A 16,397-nucleotide genomic window follows, 5' to 3' on the forward strand; every position below is an offset into this window, starting at 1 on the left:
TTTTGAGTAGTTTGTCCAGCCAACCTGCCAAACACATCTGATTGGGGGGGGGGCATATGTTACTGTATTAGATGCACAATATTTTTAGGTATTATGTGTATAACACAGATAGAACTTGAAAATTGAGAAGAGCCCATGAGTCATGTGCCGCTTTTTTGCCTTTCTGGCCTATTTTAGACTGAGAAGTACTGCCAATAAGAGCTAGTCCTTTCAATACTTCGTACTGTGTAGTATGTATTTTTTTGTGTGACATTAAAAATTACTAACCTAATACTCTTCATTCAAATTTGGGGAAATTCTGAGAAAAAGGTGCTAATGCATCTAGCCCTAGAGTAAACGTACTGATATGCCTATCTGTGAACAATGACAAAGCTGAAAACAAAATCTAGGACTCCTGCCACATTCTCCCACATTCTAATATATTAAAAAGTGAATACAATTAAATGCTCCTTTCCTCTTTCTTGGCTTTTTCTTCTGATATTAGAATTGGGCTATTAATGACAAGTGATAACTGTCTTTTCTATTGGAATGAAACAGTCTGAAGAAAGTCACATTTGTTTGAATCTGATCTGTACTGTGCAGTTTAAGCTTTTTGCTTTCTAAATAGGAGGCTAATTCTAAGAAGGCTCTGTGCTTATATCCATACCCAAAGCTCTTTTGAATGTTAACAAACATGAACATACATGAATGTGTTTAGTCTATATAATGTATGTATGTGCTTTCCTATGGTGTCATAATTTGCATTTGCAGAAAAAGGACCTTTATATGTTTCCATTGCTCAGATTATGCGATGTGTTAAGACTGCCAGAGCTAAAATAGTGACATAAATAGTGACATAATTAATGTAGGTTTATTATTAAATTCCACATTACTCTTAAGGGAAATGTAATTGTCCGTCTGAATTGCTGAAATTTTTCTTCACCCCGTATCTTTTAGGACCTTGTTTCCTGAAAATGGGCGCTTGAAAAGAACAGAACAGCTGATGATGACAGCAGATGTTGATCCAACTCTGCGTCCTTTTCAGCTCTCTATGTCACAGTTTAGAAACTTGTGCAATGTGTACAGGAAAATGTGTGATGAAGACCCAAGCCTTTTTGTGTTCAACTACAGAGAAGAACTACGGCAAAAGAAGAAAAGAAGTTTACTTGGAAGTACTGGTCAACCTGAACAGACTGAAGAGGAAAATCAGCTGTAACAGCACAAGTCTGATTTCTTTTATTAGTTTTAACTCCTTGATCTACAGGTGTTGACTCAGTAAAAGAAGGTCTAGATGGTCCTACATCGATGCAGATATGAAAGACCTACTTTTGAGAAAGTGGTAGAGAGACAGGGCATCTCTCTATTCCATTTAGCAGCAGACAAAAGGGAAAAGGCAATCCAGATTCTTTTTACTTCAGGGGAATGGCTAGAACACATATGAAGAAACAAGGTACGTTGTGAGAAAGGTAATTAAGTTGCAATACTTCTGATATAATTGAATTTTGTAGGAATGAAAGTGCTTTACTGATATTGAAGAAAAATACCTTTCAGACATCACCACATAAGATGGTGTTTGGGTTTTTGTGGTTTTTTTATCCTGGAACATCCTCCTGTGCAGAGTAATTTGAAAAAGAGAAGCCAAGACTTTTATAAATACACTCAAGTGACTGGCTTACAGGAGGATAAAGTGCACCAGTTGCCTCAAGGTCTGCTAATACTCTTCTCATTTATGCAGAAGAAAAGAATTTGGGATTTAAAGCTCCAACTACAGAAAAGCAGCACAATAAAAAGTAGAAAACATGTCTAAGTACAATACTTATTTGTCCTTTACTGTACAGGCTCATAGAGAAAATAAAAAATACAGTCAAATAAAAGATTACAGGCCAAGCTTTGTTTTTGTATTTACACATATGTATAAAGTATAAACAGCATTGAAACATACAAAAATGAAACTTCTGCACTGTTGTGCACTAAAACACATTAAAATAACTTAATTGTGCTTTAAATAAAGCAAACATGAAAACCAAAGAAATAAAATGCCCAAGGTACTGAAAATTTCAGTTTGCAATGCTACTTTCCATTGTAAACCCTTCTGCCACTCACTAGCACCTTTTCCACATTACTTAACTGAGGCCATCCCCAAGAACACTACATCGTCTTAATAAATGCTTGAAAGGGATGAACTTATTTACATACCTGGGCCAACTTAATCTATTTTTAATCCACAATAAATTAAAATAACTTAAGAATCCTTTACAGCTGTTTTTGAGCAAAAATGTATTAGTGCACAAAATCAGATAGTAGTTTTCCTGTAGCTTCCATGAATTTACTAGTTTTAAAGCAAAATGTTTGTTGAATTTTATGTGGACTTCAAATGAATGTTTTAATAGTAAGCTAGGATTTTCCATGCCTCTCCACAGCTTCATAAAAACAGTCCTCATTAACTACAGATGTTAAACTCTGGACACTAAATTCTCTTTCTAAAATAGAGTTCAGATCCAGGTTTGCAGCATCAGAGTGACTGTCAAGGGATTGGTGACGTTCTTGCATTGCCATTAGAGTTCCTCTGCTACGCTTTGTGCTGTTTACTTTTCTCTTCACTGGGCAGAAATGGCCCCGTACGAGCTTTGGATGCTCTGCTATCTGAAAGCCATCCTCTTCCTCATTTTCAGCACCCTGATCCTGTTCAGAGTCAGCACTGGGTTCCTCTGAAATCTTCAGCCGCTGGAACTGTATTTCAATGTCTTTTGTAGGGCTGCCTTTCTTTAGGCTCCGATAGTCCTCATCATCATCATCATCACTGAGAATGTCGGATTCTTTGACAAGAACATTAGAAAAGTCAGATGCAGTGCTCTCTGCATGTTTATCGGGAGATGAATTTTTGGGCTCCTGGATGCTCTCAGAAGTGTGGCAGCTGCTGCTCTGAGTGCTGCTGCTTAGGCTGCACTCATCAGAGTCCTGGAAGGTGCCTTTCCCCTGGTCACCGTTCCAGTCGCTGCTGGATGACTTCTTCAGTAACTTCAAGGATCTTGTGGAAGCTGTGCAGAGTAAAAATGCAGGTTTATTTTTTTCAGCAAAAAAATTTGGTTATACCTTTTATCTTAATATCCCACTTACAATTATGGTGGATATAGTCATTCCAAGTCAGATGTGTCAGCACTCTCATACTGACAGTGTGCTCCCCATGTCACAGCTTTCATTACACCTACCCTAGGGTTCTGTGCTTTCCTTCATGTGTAATATATATCAAATCCGCCAAAAAAGTGTAGTCATACACACACTTCTGCATAAAGAAAGATTGACTTGGGCACATCAAACACTGAAGGGCCCAGGTGTAGGCAGCAGCTGAACTCTTCCAGATCCTCTGACATTAAGGGGATTTTACAGAGGACTTATCTGATAGAGAACTTGAAATACTAGTAACTACTCATTTAACTAAAATGTCTGAATCCTGTACTTAATTACAGTATCAGCTGGGATGCAGATTTAGTGCATGGAAAGAACCAAGACCCCCTGCCTTTTCCCTGTTGTTCCAGCTATAAATGCTATTGGGGCTGAGTTACTAAAGGGAGCCCAGAGGAAAGAATGCTAATATTGTATGGCAAAGGGTGTCTATTCCTTCCCAGCAGAATTAATTTGGGCCTTATTAAGTATTCTCTGAAGACAGCTAATGACACATTGCAGTGTGGGGAAGTCTGTTTGTCTCCTCTAGCCCTTGTCACATACTGAGTGGTAGAGAAACTACTCCTGCTCCAATCCAAATAAAAGAAGAAATGGGATTTGTGGGTCTGACACATGACACTTTATGGTCATGGTAATAATTGTGAACACCCTACCAGCACTGGAGTCTGGATGCTTTAGTTTTCACTTAAGCAGGTGTTTCTTACCCAGTTTGGCTGTTGCAGGTACACGATTCTTAAGTGGGATGAGGCGATCTTTACATTTTTTCTCCAGCGGTAGCTCACATTTTATGTGACGTCTGAAATTCTCCCGCAGAATAGAACGGATGACCTTCACAATGTTAGTCTTGTTCTCAGAATCACTGCAAGTTTAAGAAAACACAAAACTTAATTTCCTCGCTGAAGTAAGACACTGGGATAAAATGTTCCCACTGCCTTTCTGCTGATGGGCTTTAGTGCAATGGTTTTTTTTTCAAAAGCTTGCTTTAGTAGTGGGTTTACAGCTGTCATAACATCATAGAATGTTCTGGGTGGGAAGGGACATTAAAGATCATCAAGTTCCAACCCTTGTGCCATGGGCAGGGACATCTTAACAGTGCTAGACATTTCACAGACCTTGTGTTTTGACATCTTAGTTGCTTCCTCTTAGAAAGTTACTTGAAAGATAACTTCTGTATGAGAGAATCACAACCTTAAGTAGTCTTTATGAGAAAGTAATCTCTGTTAACCAGCTGAGAGTGATAAAATCAGTTACTTTGCCCATACTGGAGCTTATATTCATATATCTGCAGATTTCTGACATTGGATCACTACACTTAATTCACCCATTTGAATTTGTTATACTTTGTGCAGTTAAAGATTGGCAGAGTGCATAGCTTCAAGTAAAGAGTGCCACTTCAAAACTGCTGATGTAAAGGTCACATGGGAGAAAATATTTTCTTTTTATTTTAAATGCCATTAATGTGATTTGTAAAATACAACCTCCATGTAAAGCTTACCTGCTGCACAACTGAAAAATTGTTTCTGGCCTGCCTTCTAGTTCTGACTTGGTGTGAATCAGTTCCCAGATACAGCTGTTCTCTGTTCCTGTGCATGGAAGGAAACATTATTTTTGCATACACTCCACAAAACCTTTGGCATTAGAAAGACCAGGGTAGAGCTCCTCTACTCTCCAGAAGGCAGTGTTAATTCAGCCACATGTGGAGCTACAGAAGATCTCACCCAAGGTGGAACCCAAGAGAAAGTCCCCTGAGCTCTCTTGCTGCGGCAGCCTAGCAACTGCCCTTGATAACTTCTCTCTTGGAGAGTTGCTTTCCCCCATATTTGCTGCTTCTCTATGATTTCCAGCCTTAACAGGCCTTCACCCAGGTGTGCTCTAAAGACCTTGAGACACTTTGCAGAACATACTGAAGTGGATAGGACTATAAAGATCAGCTTGAAAATAAACCCATGGCCCTTTACTACCACAAATTTCAGTCACCTTTCTGCTGTTTTAAAAAACATGAGGATCAGCACACACACAGCACCAGTGTGTCATCAGGATGTCAACTACAGTAAACCAACTGCCTTCTATTGGGAATTTCCACTCTGTCATTCCTTCACATCATGTTACATCTCCCTTAATGCACAGAAGTTAGCATACCAAATGAAGAAAGTCTGTAAATGCATCAAGCCTGTACCCCGAGTGCAGAGACAACAGTGGGTAGATAATACTTTCTCTACACCTGCTTGCTTCCAGAGGCTCAGAAAGACATCTGTAAGAAGCAGTATTACAAAATTCCAGAAAAGCATTCAGTCCTAAAGTATTTACTGCAAGAGAGTTACCTGCTGTGTTCCCCAGTCGAACTTGAAGAGCAGATAAAGGAATCAGCCAACGAAATTTAAATGGATCCAAGTCACCATAATTATGTGCAGCACGAACATTAGTAGGCTGTAAAAAGAAAACAAAGGATATTTCTAAGTAGAAGTAGTGGTGGTGTTTTGTACTACTCTTAAAAGATCTGCCTTTGAAGAAAAACTAAATTGATTAAACTTTCTTTCACTACCTTAAAATGAACTTGTAAATGTAGTTGAAATGGTGATAGACACAACCTTTGGAATTCATAATTGCTTCAACTTTCAAAAGCCATTTGATTTTAACTGATAAAAATAAAACTTTGCGTGTAAGTACTACCAGGAAGAAGTTTCCTGTGAAAGAACATACAGACTGTCGATTAGCAGAATACATTAATCATGTAGCTACTGCTGCTACTTTTAGAGCTCCTCCATCTGTTAGAATGAGCATGGTGCAGTATATCACCACTGGTACTTGGAACATACAGTTTGCTACCTGGCTTCCACATTTCAGGTCTGTAAGTGGGTGCAGAGAAGGTTATGTCTATAATGCCCCTTTTCCTTTCCTTCCAGGGTAATCAAGGGTCCATAAAACAAAGGTCTTTCACCTGCACCCTGTGGTAAGGTAGGCCATCATAAATGCTATCTGGAAGAACTAGTGATTTCTGCATAGCAACGTTTCATCTTCCACTTGGTAAAATTAACGTGGAGTTCACACAGAAGATGATGCTGGTGCTTACTAAATAACAAAAAATATTTATTGCTACACAGATACTGAGCATTTATTTTAGCAGGATAGTCAGAACTCCACCCTAGCAAATGAAAGTGGTGTTTCGCCTCAGTCACTCCCCCTCTAACACTGTTATGGTCAATCTCACATTGCAGTAATATCCTGAACATCCACCATCTCCACTGATACCAGACTTACCATTTTCTTTTTCAGTTTGTAGTTCTCCTTATACACCAGTATTACAGCCCTCTTAAAAACTGAAAAGAGAAAGAAAAAAAAAAAAGAAAACTGTTAATTATAGGCATATTACAATATTCAGTGAAAATACTATCTTGGAGAAGCTGATTATTATAGTCATGGGAATGTGAAGGATGCGATAAGCAAACATTGAAAAGCATTTGCCCTGTGCTGAGATGACAACTGGGTTTTTCATTCTGCACTTTCATGCAATGGCAGTATTTTTCCCTCAGATTTTGTTCTGAACATTTAGGATTAAGCCATTCTGTACATTTATTCTGAAACTACCAGTAACCACCTGTCTATCTTCTGTAAGTCTTCACATAAACAAATACAGAAGGTGTAGGTTAGATGTAAAAATTTTCTTTCTGTAGACGGTGGACATTTTCAAGTGGAGTGAAGGGCCTGTAGCAGGAGAGTGCTGTGAAGACAGTCTGTTCTTCCTGCAATTCCACAGTTTGTTCTGTTTGGAGCATCCCCTTCCCTAGCCATACTTCCCAGGGAAGGAGTGCCCTGAGAAAGAGAAATCTGTCTGACATTAACCTGGAGTTCTTCTGAAGGTATGCTCTCATTTCCACATCAAGTTTCAGGTTAAAATAATCTGGATGGGGATTTCAATGCAGTAGCTGTAAAGCAGAAGTTAGTCTGAATTCACCAGAGTAGAATAAATCATGATTTTCCCACAAGCCTCATTTAACAGATTGTTCTAAAGACTCTAATATTGCCTCTTGAAAATCTTCCATAGTTTAAATATAGGCAAGACAGCAGCTGAGGGTGGCTCACAGAGCAAACAGTACCAGCAAGCAAATAAATAGAAACATTTTTCATGTTAGGAAAATACAACTATGCATTTTTTCATATATAAATCCACCCTACATATCATGTGACTGCAGGGAATGGAGTTTGGGGCTTTTATCCTGTGAGAAGATTGAGAAGATCTAATGTGGCCATCTTCAGATTTGAAAGCACAGAGTCCTTAAGGAAGACACTTACCAAACACTGTAAGTTCAAGGTCTTTCCTTGCTTTGCCCAGCGATGGGAAAGGATTCAGCCAGGTAACTGTAGAGTGCATCAGAAGTTCTCCCATTGAAAGCTCTGTCACCTGGATTAAATTATAACAGTAAGTAAAATAAATAAACAGTATAAATATCTACATCAGTGCTGCATTTTAGTACACATTGATAACTTTAAGGATCTATGTTTTCTGTATTTACTCTATGTATAGAAAGAGATCTTCACTGCAGCCAGAAAAGTGTGAGTAATCCCTTTTTTTAAAACAGGTTACAAATATACAAAGTAACAGCCCCTAAATTACTAAAACAGGCTAGAAGTTCTTACTATTAATAATTTAGAAGAATACTAAGCTGATCTGATAATCTTACACTTCCATATAGTCAGTTATGAACTGCCTGATTTATTAGCTGTAAGTATCTTTAATTTCTATAGAGTAATTAGTATTAATGACACCAATGGCAGAATTAATGGAAGTCTTGTACTCTGAGCCTCCTTTTTTCTGTGGGACACAACATAATGCTGAAGAATATCAAAGGCTGTCAAGTTTTGTTTCCCCATAAATGATGAGAAATCAGGTAGTCAACAGGGACAATTTGACTTTTACTAGCAGGAAATGAAACAACTGAGATGACATCTCTCATATCTGATATCCAACTTTACAGATTTGATCTGCTTAGTAATTGTTTGATGTAAATGGCTGAGTTGAGGTCTTGCTGCCCCAGTTCTGGGAGATGACTGCACACAGTCTGTATAACTAATGGGTTTTGCTCTGACAAATATCCATGGATGCCTCAGCACTGCAAGTGCAGAGAATGAAAATAACAGACCTTAATGTGAAATCCTTCAAATTGCCATTTTCATTTATATGGGTGAAAAAATATGTTAAGAACTTAAGAACTCAATAGCATAAAATCTGAATGCCTTGGGGCATGGATAATCTCTGCAACGTTTTGACAAGAGAGTTTTTCCTACTGAGAACTACATCTACTCCTGCTTGCAATTCCTGTCAGTCCAGAATGCAGCTCTGGCAGCTGTCTGAAAACTTTACCATAACCTACTGACAGAAAGAAATTTGACAGGCAGATACAAAACAGAAGTCAAAATATTAAAGGAGAATGGAACAAGCCCAGTGGAAGTAAGTTCCCCAAATTACCTCAGGAAGAGAGGAAGCCCCTACAGCAAGCTGAATAATGCTTCAAGAGTCAATGTGACATGTTGTTTCTTCTCTTACCTCTTTCTCTGTTCCACTTTGTTCTGCAACCAGTTGGTCAAATACAGTGCCATAATCTTCATATATCTTCTGCATCTCATTTATGTGACTTGCTACTTTTTCCATTGCCTTCAGTGCTTCTGTAAGGTGTAAAAAATTTCATACACAGCTATGTAATTCATTTTTATTTTCTAAATATGGTAATTTTAAATTCAATTCCCCTTGAGGCATGTAAAATGATGTTGCCTTCTGAAAGTTTGGCAAACTGAACTCTAGCTCTGTATCAATACTTTCTCATAGGAACAGCAGAAGAAAAACTTCCTGGTCAGAGTAAGTGAAAAATGCTCATGTGGTGTCTTAAGTGGCTGAAAAGGCTGCAATAAGCATTCCAGTGACAAGCCCCCAAGGTTGGGGAGGGTGTATGATAGTACCATGGCAGTATGATAGTACCATGGTTAAATTTTGCATCTTGTAGATATAGGGCCACTAAGTCCTCTGGAGTAATCTACACTCATCCTAGAGTAAGTTATCTAATGATCTTCAGGGGAAACACATTGCATTTGTCTCATCCCAGAATGGACAAAGAAATACAGTGTTAGGCTGTACAAGTTCCCCATAGGCTGTACATATTAAATGCTGGTGGCCAGGTTTTGTTTAAATTATGTTTTCCAAACAAGAATGTCACTAGTTTCCATTAGATTTTTGTATTAATTGAGAATGGAATTGGACAGGGATCCTATGTTTCATCAATTCTCAATGGCACAGTTGTTTCATCAATTCTTAATTTTAGCAGTTTGGCATCTATCCTGACCTGCAAATAAGTCCCCAGCCCCAGCTTGTTTGGGGAAGGGAACAATATTGGAAGCTCCTTTTGAAGCCAGTAGGATCCTCATGAGTTTTTACTGACAATGTATTTTGTCTACATCCATTTTGTGAAAATGACAGTCAATCCATAAAATACATCTCTTGATTTTCATCCACCAGATGCTGACAGACCTGAACTGGAATTTGCCAGGGTGAAGTCCCAGGCATGTGAGCCTAGAAAAGCAATCAACTCTAATGCATGTCAGATAAGTCTCTCCATATGGGAGGACTGCAAACATTTGACAAAGATCTCTTCTACACAAACAAGAGTCACGGAAGGACCTTGAACAACAAATATTTCCTTCTGCGGTGCTCTTAAACTTTGACATATTTCAAGAACTAAATAATAACCACAAGATGGAGCCTTGGTCAGTATTTCTCAAGTGGGTTAAAAAAAACCAAAAGGCAACAGTGTGACCCGACATGCTCCTGTGCATGAGGATAAAGATCCCAGTCCTACTTGCCATGGCAAATCCTGGGCATACCTGCTTCTCTAAGGGACTTGGACATACCAAGTAGGACTTTCAGTTAAAGGAACAAAAAAGTACTGATTACTTTTAAGGAGAGTGAGGGAATTCTCTCTAGGTTTTGACAAGTTCTGTGCTATCTGTATCTTCAGAAAGGGCAGGAAATAAAACTCAACTCATTCATTCCTGTAGAAGAAAAGAAGAAGTTACCTGTCAAATGATAATGCTCCTCACTCTCATTGTCCGTCAGAGACACCAGCTCTTTTAAAAGCAGAGGATATTTCAGCACTCTCTGAACAGGCTTTATGAGATATGACTCCAGTGTAGAAGAATGTTGCTTTGTGGGATTTCGAGCATCCAGAAAGGTCTTAAAGGCACTATCTGTTTTGGCTAGATTAAAAAAAAAGAAAAAAAAGAGAAAAAAAAAGACAAAAAGTCAGTTGAATATGAAAGTCATGGAAGCTACAATAATTGAAAAACATGGAGTGCCAATTTGAACCAGCACCAAAACTCTTGCCCTCTTCAATGGATGATTTACAGAGTAGCATATGCTATCAATTTCATTATAATTTCCTGCATCAAATAACATTCAAAAGGGCTGAGAGAGCAATTCTATGAAGGTGAGATTATTCCTCTAATTTTTCCACTGCATTGCAGTGAATGGCAGAGGAAGTAATTCCTGATTTATTCTACCATTTGTTACTGCTTTTCTGGAGACTGGGCCTGCAGACAGCACAAAGGTGTGGAACGTGTTTCTACAGCTCTCTAGGCTACTGCCTGGAAGTTACAAAAGGAATCTTGTTCTTCAGCCTATACCATACCTAAGCAAAATCTGTGATCTTAGATCTTCCTGTTGAAAGATACCTGATTAGTCCTTGTTCTATAGCAATATTTATTCCTTGATTTTATCCAATATTCTCTGCAAGTTGACAAGATTTGTTACAGTGGCTCACTGCAGTTTGAATTCATGCAAGTGAATTACAATAATGAAGACAATAAATTACCTCTCTCAAGAACTTTCTGAACTTTGATGTGGTTTGCACAGAAGCCACTGTAGAGTTTGAAGTGGTCAGCATAATACAGAAAGGAGCCACCAAGGGAAAACAGCAATTTCTGAAATCAACACAATCAAAATATTAGTTCACTACTAGAATCCTAAGTAAATATTCAGGCATACAACAAACAGACTCAATGGTGGATTATTTGCTATCTTTCTATACATATATATATGTAACATGAATATACTACTGGTAGTAACTTGATGATATTTTTGTATTTTGTGGAGTGTAGAGGTCAGCCTGCAATTTTCTCCTTTCTTCCTGAGCAAGTATTCTGTTTTACTTTATATTTCAGGCAGTGCAGGAACAAAAATCAGCAGACATATAACTATGTTGTTCTGGGAAAAAAACGGGAGCCATAGGAAGCAAGGCATAAAAGTGCCAAAGCCAGAAGGGACAGAGTAAAACAAATACAGGATTGCTTTCCAGCTGTTTTCCGTTTTTCAGGCAGGTGGTAATTACAGGACTCCTCTGATGTTCTTGGATGAAGGGGAGGTTGGGAAGATGTGGGAGGGACTGAATCACAAAAGAGGTTTTTAGAAAAATGCCTCCCAAAGCAAATATAAGAAAGAGGAGTAGTGAGGGAGGAGGAAAGCAGCCCTCTCCCCTCTTTTAATCAATGTTTGCTCCACAAAATGCAGCAAGTGTTCAGGAGGCCTGCCAGCTCGGTCCTGAGCCAGAGACTCCATTGCCAGGGAATCCACTTCCTCCAGTCAGGGCAGGTACTGGGGAGTGCTGCAGCCATTTACACTTCACTTTCTGCTTCTTGGACCTCACGACATGGGAAACTCATGTGGCATTAAACAAGAAAAGCTCGCAGTCTGTTGGGGGTTAGTTGGGCACAGCACAGAGAAGCACAGGCAGGGCAGAATTCAGCACAGTGACAATAATCTCCCTACAAAGGAGTTCTGCCTCACAAACATTGCCAGTTTATCGTGTACTCCAAGTCTACTCTGTCTTTTCCCATATTGCAAATTTTGCCATGGGGAGGAAGATAAGACCATAAAAAATAGCACTTACTTTCATTGCTGAATAGAACTCTGTAATCCAAAGTAAAGCTTCAAACATAAAAGCAACCCTACGAAACTTCTAAGAGCCAGAAACATCTTAAAGCCAGATTTTCAGGCACACTACAAAGTATGAAATGATGGAATATTTACCCGGAACTGAGATGGTGTTTCCAATGTATTAAAATCTGAGGAAGAAGATATTCCATCTTCAAGGGTCTCCAAAAACACCTTCTGGAAATCCAGCATTTCTGGCAGGCTGCCGAACAAGGATTCCATCTGTGGAAAACATCAGGCCATGAAGTACAGCACTCCATGAACCTAAAAGGTCTTTTGAAAACAGTGGACTAAGGAGATGTAACACACAGAGATTGCAAAGGCTAGTAATGTCATTGTTAATACTTTTCAAACAGGTTTTATAAAAAATCCATGCAAAAAACTGAGGTTTCTCAGCACTTAATTCAGAAGAACAATTACTCTTTAAGAAGTGGAAGTGATGGACACACCAGAGAGAAGGGCACTGACTGGTGTAATTCTTATTGACATCCTTGTTGTTTGCTTTTTCTGTCACACTCTCAGCAATAAAAAATCCAAGTGTCAAGGTCTTAGCCCATAAAAGAATGACAAGGACCTTTTTCAGCTATTCCCTCACCTCGTCCTGAGTAAGGAAGGTTTCTTTTTGAAGGGGCTCCAAGTATAGCTCAAAGAGGCAGCTCAAGTCCTGCAAAAAAGAATATTGTTCACTTTTTCTGTACCATTTGGAAACTGTTCTTTATGTGGTAACCTTGAGATAAGGGTAAATTTGGGGGATTAACTAAAGATGCAATTCCTTTTCAGTAACAAAATAGCCTGCAATATCGTTAGCACTGAAGTTACTGCTAAATTAGAGGCAAAATCATTTCAGTATAATGTTATTGTTTCATCCTTAAGGCTTTACAACTTGATTATAACAAATTATATTTTAGTCTAGCATGAGGAAGAATTATTACAGATGTTTATTTTTGAATGAGTCCATCCATATGAACAGCATGAAATGTTTTAATTATTTACGTTACATAAACTATATAAATAGCCACTTATTTAAACATCTGTAGTAATATTCAGAAGGACATGTAGCATTTTAAAACCGCGTAAGTTATTAAAGTGTTCAGTTATGTTGTCAGGTAGGTATGATCAAGGGCTTAGTCAGTCACTTCTTGAAAAAAACTAGTGCCATTTTTGAAGCCTTACTGTCCCACCCAGAAGCATGACAGCAGGGCTGGGCCCCACTACACAGGGCTCTCTAACCCCAGGAAGTGACACAACAGAAATTCTATGTAGAAGGAATAATGAGCAACTCCCTGAAAACACCATAACAAATATTGCAACCTGCCAGGTTTTTTCCTGATGCAAAATTTCACGTGTATCAGTGGCCTCCATGGTCATGTTTTGTTCAAGTGATTCCTCTAAAAGATACATCAGGTGGACATAAATGAGGGTCCAGCATATGGCTGTATCAGTGCACTGGTGGATGAAGTGTTTTCTCTTTCACAAACATTATTGCAGCAAGTACTGACATCTGTAAATACAGGTTTGGAGATCTAGAAAAGAAGATGATGTCTTCTTGCTGGAGGTCAATGAAATCAATGTTTTTTTGTTTCCTTTGGCAGCCAGTCATGTGATTTTCGAGTTCATAAAAAGAAGAGAGATACATCGAACAATATGCAGGTTTATCAGTCAGAATAACTTCCATGTCATGCTACAACCCACTGGAGTTGTGCTTTTTACCTTTCCTGGTTCAAAAATAATCATGCACTCTTTTCCACATACTCATTTGTAGGTTTGAGACTGTTCTGTTCATATAACAGATTTATCTTCATCTTGAAAACTGGGGAAACATCCCCTGGAAAAACCTTTTTTGTTTGCAGGTATCTTCTCCCCACAGATGACCGCTCTCCAATACAACTACAAATTGACTGCAATTAATGCTACTACATCAGATCCTACAGCCTCAGCTGCAGGAGCAACTCTGCCAGAAGCAACAGGAACAATTAGATAAGAAGACTTTGTAGGTGATGGCCCTTGAGGAAGGCTGGTTGTGTAAAGAGAAGATCAAAATATGTTAACACCATCCACAAGTCACAATCAGCCTCAAAAACAAGTGAGCCATGGTTGTTTTTTTTTACCTTGACGTAAGATTTCTCAGTGTCCATAAGTTCTTGGATGACTTTCCTCAGTCTGTCTGCATCAGAAAGGTGGCGAGCCAGTGGTCGTGGAGGTGGATCCTGGTTGTCCTTCTGTCCTTCCATATTGCTTGCTTGGACTTCTTGGAAGTTTCGGCACAATGCACTGATCTGCTCTGCGCTCTGTTAAATGAGAAGAAACAGACAAGTCATGATGTTTTAGAATACAAGTAGTACTACAATTATTTCTGAATTCCTCCAATTTTGCTCCTGTTTCAAATTCAGGCGCCAGAGCATGCCATCGATTTTTGTCAGATGTGTATCTTGACAGGTTTGAACAGCTTTAATTTATAGCAGAACCAGATCAGAGCAGTAAAAGGAATTTAAAATTGCTAGTGATTTTCCAGCACAAATTACTTTCAGTCTTCAGATACAAGCTCATAGAGTGCAAAAGATGACAGAGCACACGGGTATATCACTTTGATTCTTATGACACTAGCATCACACTGTTTTCACCTCTCTTATTTTGCAACACTCAGTGCATCAAAATTGAAAGAATTAGCAGATAAATATCTTATAAGCATCCAGAATAATTCTTTTGTATTTCATCTGCAACATATATTGTATTGTGTGTTGTCTTGTTGCTTTCTAAACAATGAGAAATGAAGCTGAGGGTTCAGATTCCAATTTCTGGGGATGTCAAAAGATGGTCAGATGTTTTCTTTCCAAGGATACAGCTACATATCAGGATCTTTTGCTTTCAAAAAAGGCAAATCAAGAACTAAATATTTGATATTCTTTAGAAGAATTATTAAAAACAGAATAAATAAAACTCGGAAAATTTTCAAACAAGACAGGAACTGAAGATACAATGACAACAGTTAATCTTGTAATGCGAAGATGGAAGACAAGGACATTATGAAATAGTTATGTCATTTGCTCTTGGATGACCACAACTAATATCCAAGTGCAACTTTTACAGGCCATAATCTTCAAAGCTCAATTTGAAATTATTCCACTGTTCTCTTTCTTACATACTGTTTCCCTGGAAGCTAAAACATCGCTACAATTACCCAATTCTACATTAACAGCATTCAGTATCCACATCTTTGTAGTGCATGAAACAATTCCTTAGTGCTTCTGTCATTCACACACTTGCACAAACTGGACAGCTGCATAAGCTGTGACATTTATCACCTTGTATTTAGCAAGTGCATTCAAATGAGGACTACATGAAGGCTGCCTATTTCACATGTAAGTCATTTTATAGTGATATCAGGACATGAGTGCATTTCAGAGTTGTCTTAATTTGTACTTTATTTGTTCCACAAGCTGTTTCAAGTCATCCTTTTTGGGTGTCTTGATTCACCACTGATTACCTGTGTAGCTTGGTTCACCAACATACTAGGCCATCAAATGAACAAATGCAAAAGTTAATCTGAAAATGAACTGAGCTATACAAAGCCTTTCAGTAAATTGGAGGCTAAATGGACTACCAATATTTAATCTCATCCATTCCTGTGATTAAACACCTATATGATGAAAATAAATGTTAAAATGTCAGATATTTGCCATGTAGTCCATATCACTCAGTAGCTTCCCAGCTCCCAATTTTGAAAAATGCCACCACTCTAAAAAAAAGTGAAGTTATTTTCCTCACTGACACGTGGAACCCTCTTCATAATCCAGTATAATGACAGTTTGCAGGACTATGAAATTTAGATACATTTAGTATTTTCAACACTTATTAGGACCCAAAAAATTGCTATACGAATTGAATGGTGTTTGTTAGAATTACAGCTCCACAATGATGGAATAAATCTAAAAACTATAGTCAGTCTATTACACTGAAATTAATTAGTGGCTTGCAAACAAATCCTTTAGGAAGTGGTGTGTGGGTGTTTGTGTGTATGTGGGTTATTTTAAAGCAGTTTGTAAACAACTGAATGCCAAAGCCCTTCACTTTTGTTTTCTTTGTTTCTGATGTCAGAAAGGTTTGTATTTATATCAGAATGTTTCAGTTTTTACACTCTCTACAGCTCAAGATGCACATGGGCAGCTTGATTTACATCAGCCTGATGACTGATCAAGGACATGGCGTTCAAGGATGCAAGGCAGCCTGTTGAAAGCAAGTCACAAGCATCATCATCAGACAC

General features: G+C 38.4%; 2 protein-coding genes across 8 annotated transcripts in view; one reads left to right on the forward strand and one right to left on the reverse strand.

Annotated features, from left to right (window-relative positions):
- The window catches only part of TFB1M (transcription factor B1, mitochondrial), a 26,868-nt gene extending 25,010 nt beyond the window's left edge, over positions 1-1,858 (forward strand). For all 4 annotated transcript variants that reach the window (XM_030944260.1, XM_030944262.1, XM_030944263.1 and 1 more), the window contains exon 8: positions 937-1,858. In XM_030944260.1, the coding sequence (XP_030800120.1) occupies positions 937-1,195 (259 nt within the window). In that variant the 3' untranslated portion in view covers positions 1,196-1,858. The remainder of the gene's footprint in view (positions 1-936) is intronic.
- TIAM2 (TIAM Rac1 associated GEF 2) overlaps positions 1,686-16,397 on the reverse strand; it is an 89,612-nt gene continuing 74,900 nt past the window's right edge. For all 4 annotated transcript variants that reach the window (XM_030944253.1, XM_030944254.1, XM_030944256.1 and 1 more), the window contains 12 exons: positions 14,245-14,424; positions 12,732-12,800; positions 12,233-12,358; positions 11,019-11,127; positions 10,225-10,404; positions 8,705-8,823; positions 7,453-7,561; positions 6,421-6,479; positions 5,484-5,589; positions 4,658-4,745; positions 3,867-4,021; positions 1,686-3,017 (listed from right to left, as the gene is read on the reverse strand). In XM_030944253.1, the coding sequence (XP_030800113.1) occupies positions 2,374-3,017; positions 3,867-4,021; positions 4,658-4,745; positions 5,484-5,589; positions 6,421-6,479; positions 7,453-7,561; positions 8,705-8,823; positions 10,225-10,404; positions 11,019-11,127; positions 12,233-12,358; positions 12,732-12,800; positions 14,245-14,424 (1,944 nt within the window). In that variant the 3' untranslated portion in view covers positions 1,686-2,373. The remainder of the gene's footprint in view (positions 3,018-3,866; positions 4,022-4,657; positions 4,746-5,483; positions 5,590-6,420; positions 6,480-7,452; positions 7,562-8,704; positions 8,824-10,224; positions 10,405-11,018; positions 11,128-12,232; positions 12,359-12,731; positions 12,801-14,244; positions 14,425-16,397) is intronic.

This window comes from Camarhynchus parvulus, chromosome 3 (assembly GCF_901933205.1).
Source record: "Camarhynchus parvulus chromosome 3, STF_HiC, whole genome shotgun sequence".
NCBI classification, from domain to species: domain Eukaryota; kingdom Metazoa; phylum Chordata; class Aves; order Passeriformes; family Thraupidae; genus Camarhynchus; species Camarhynchus parvulus.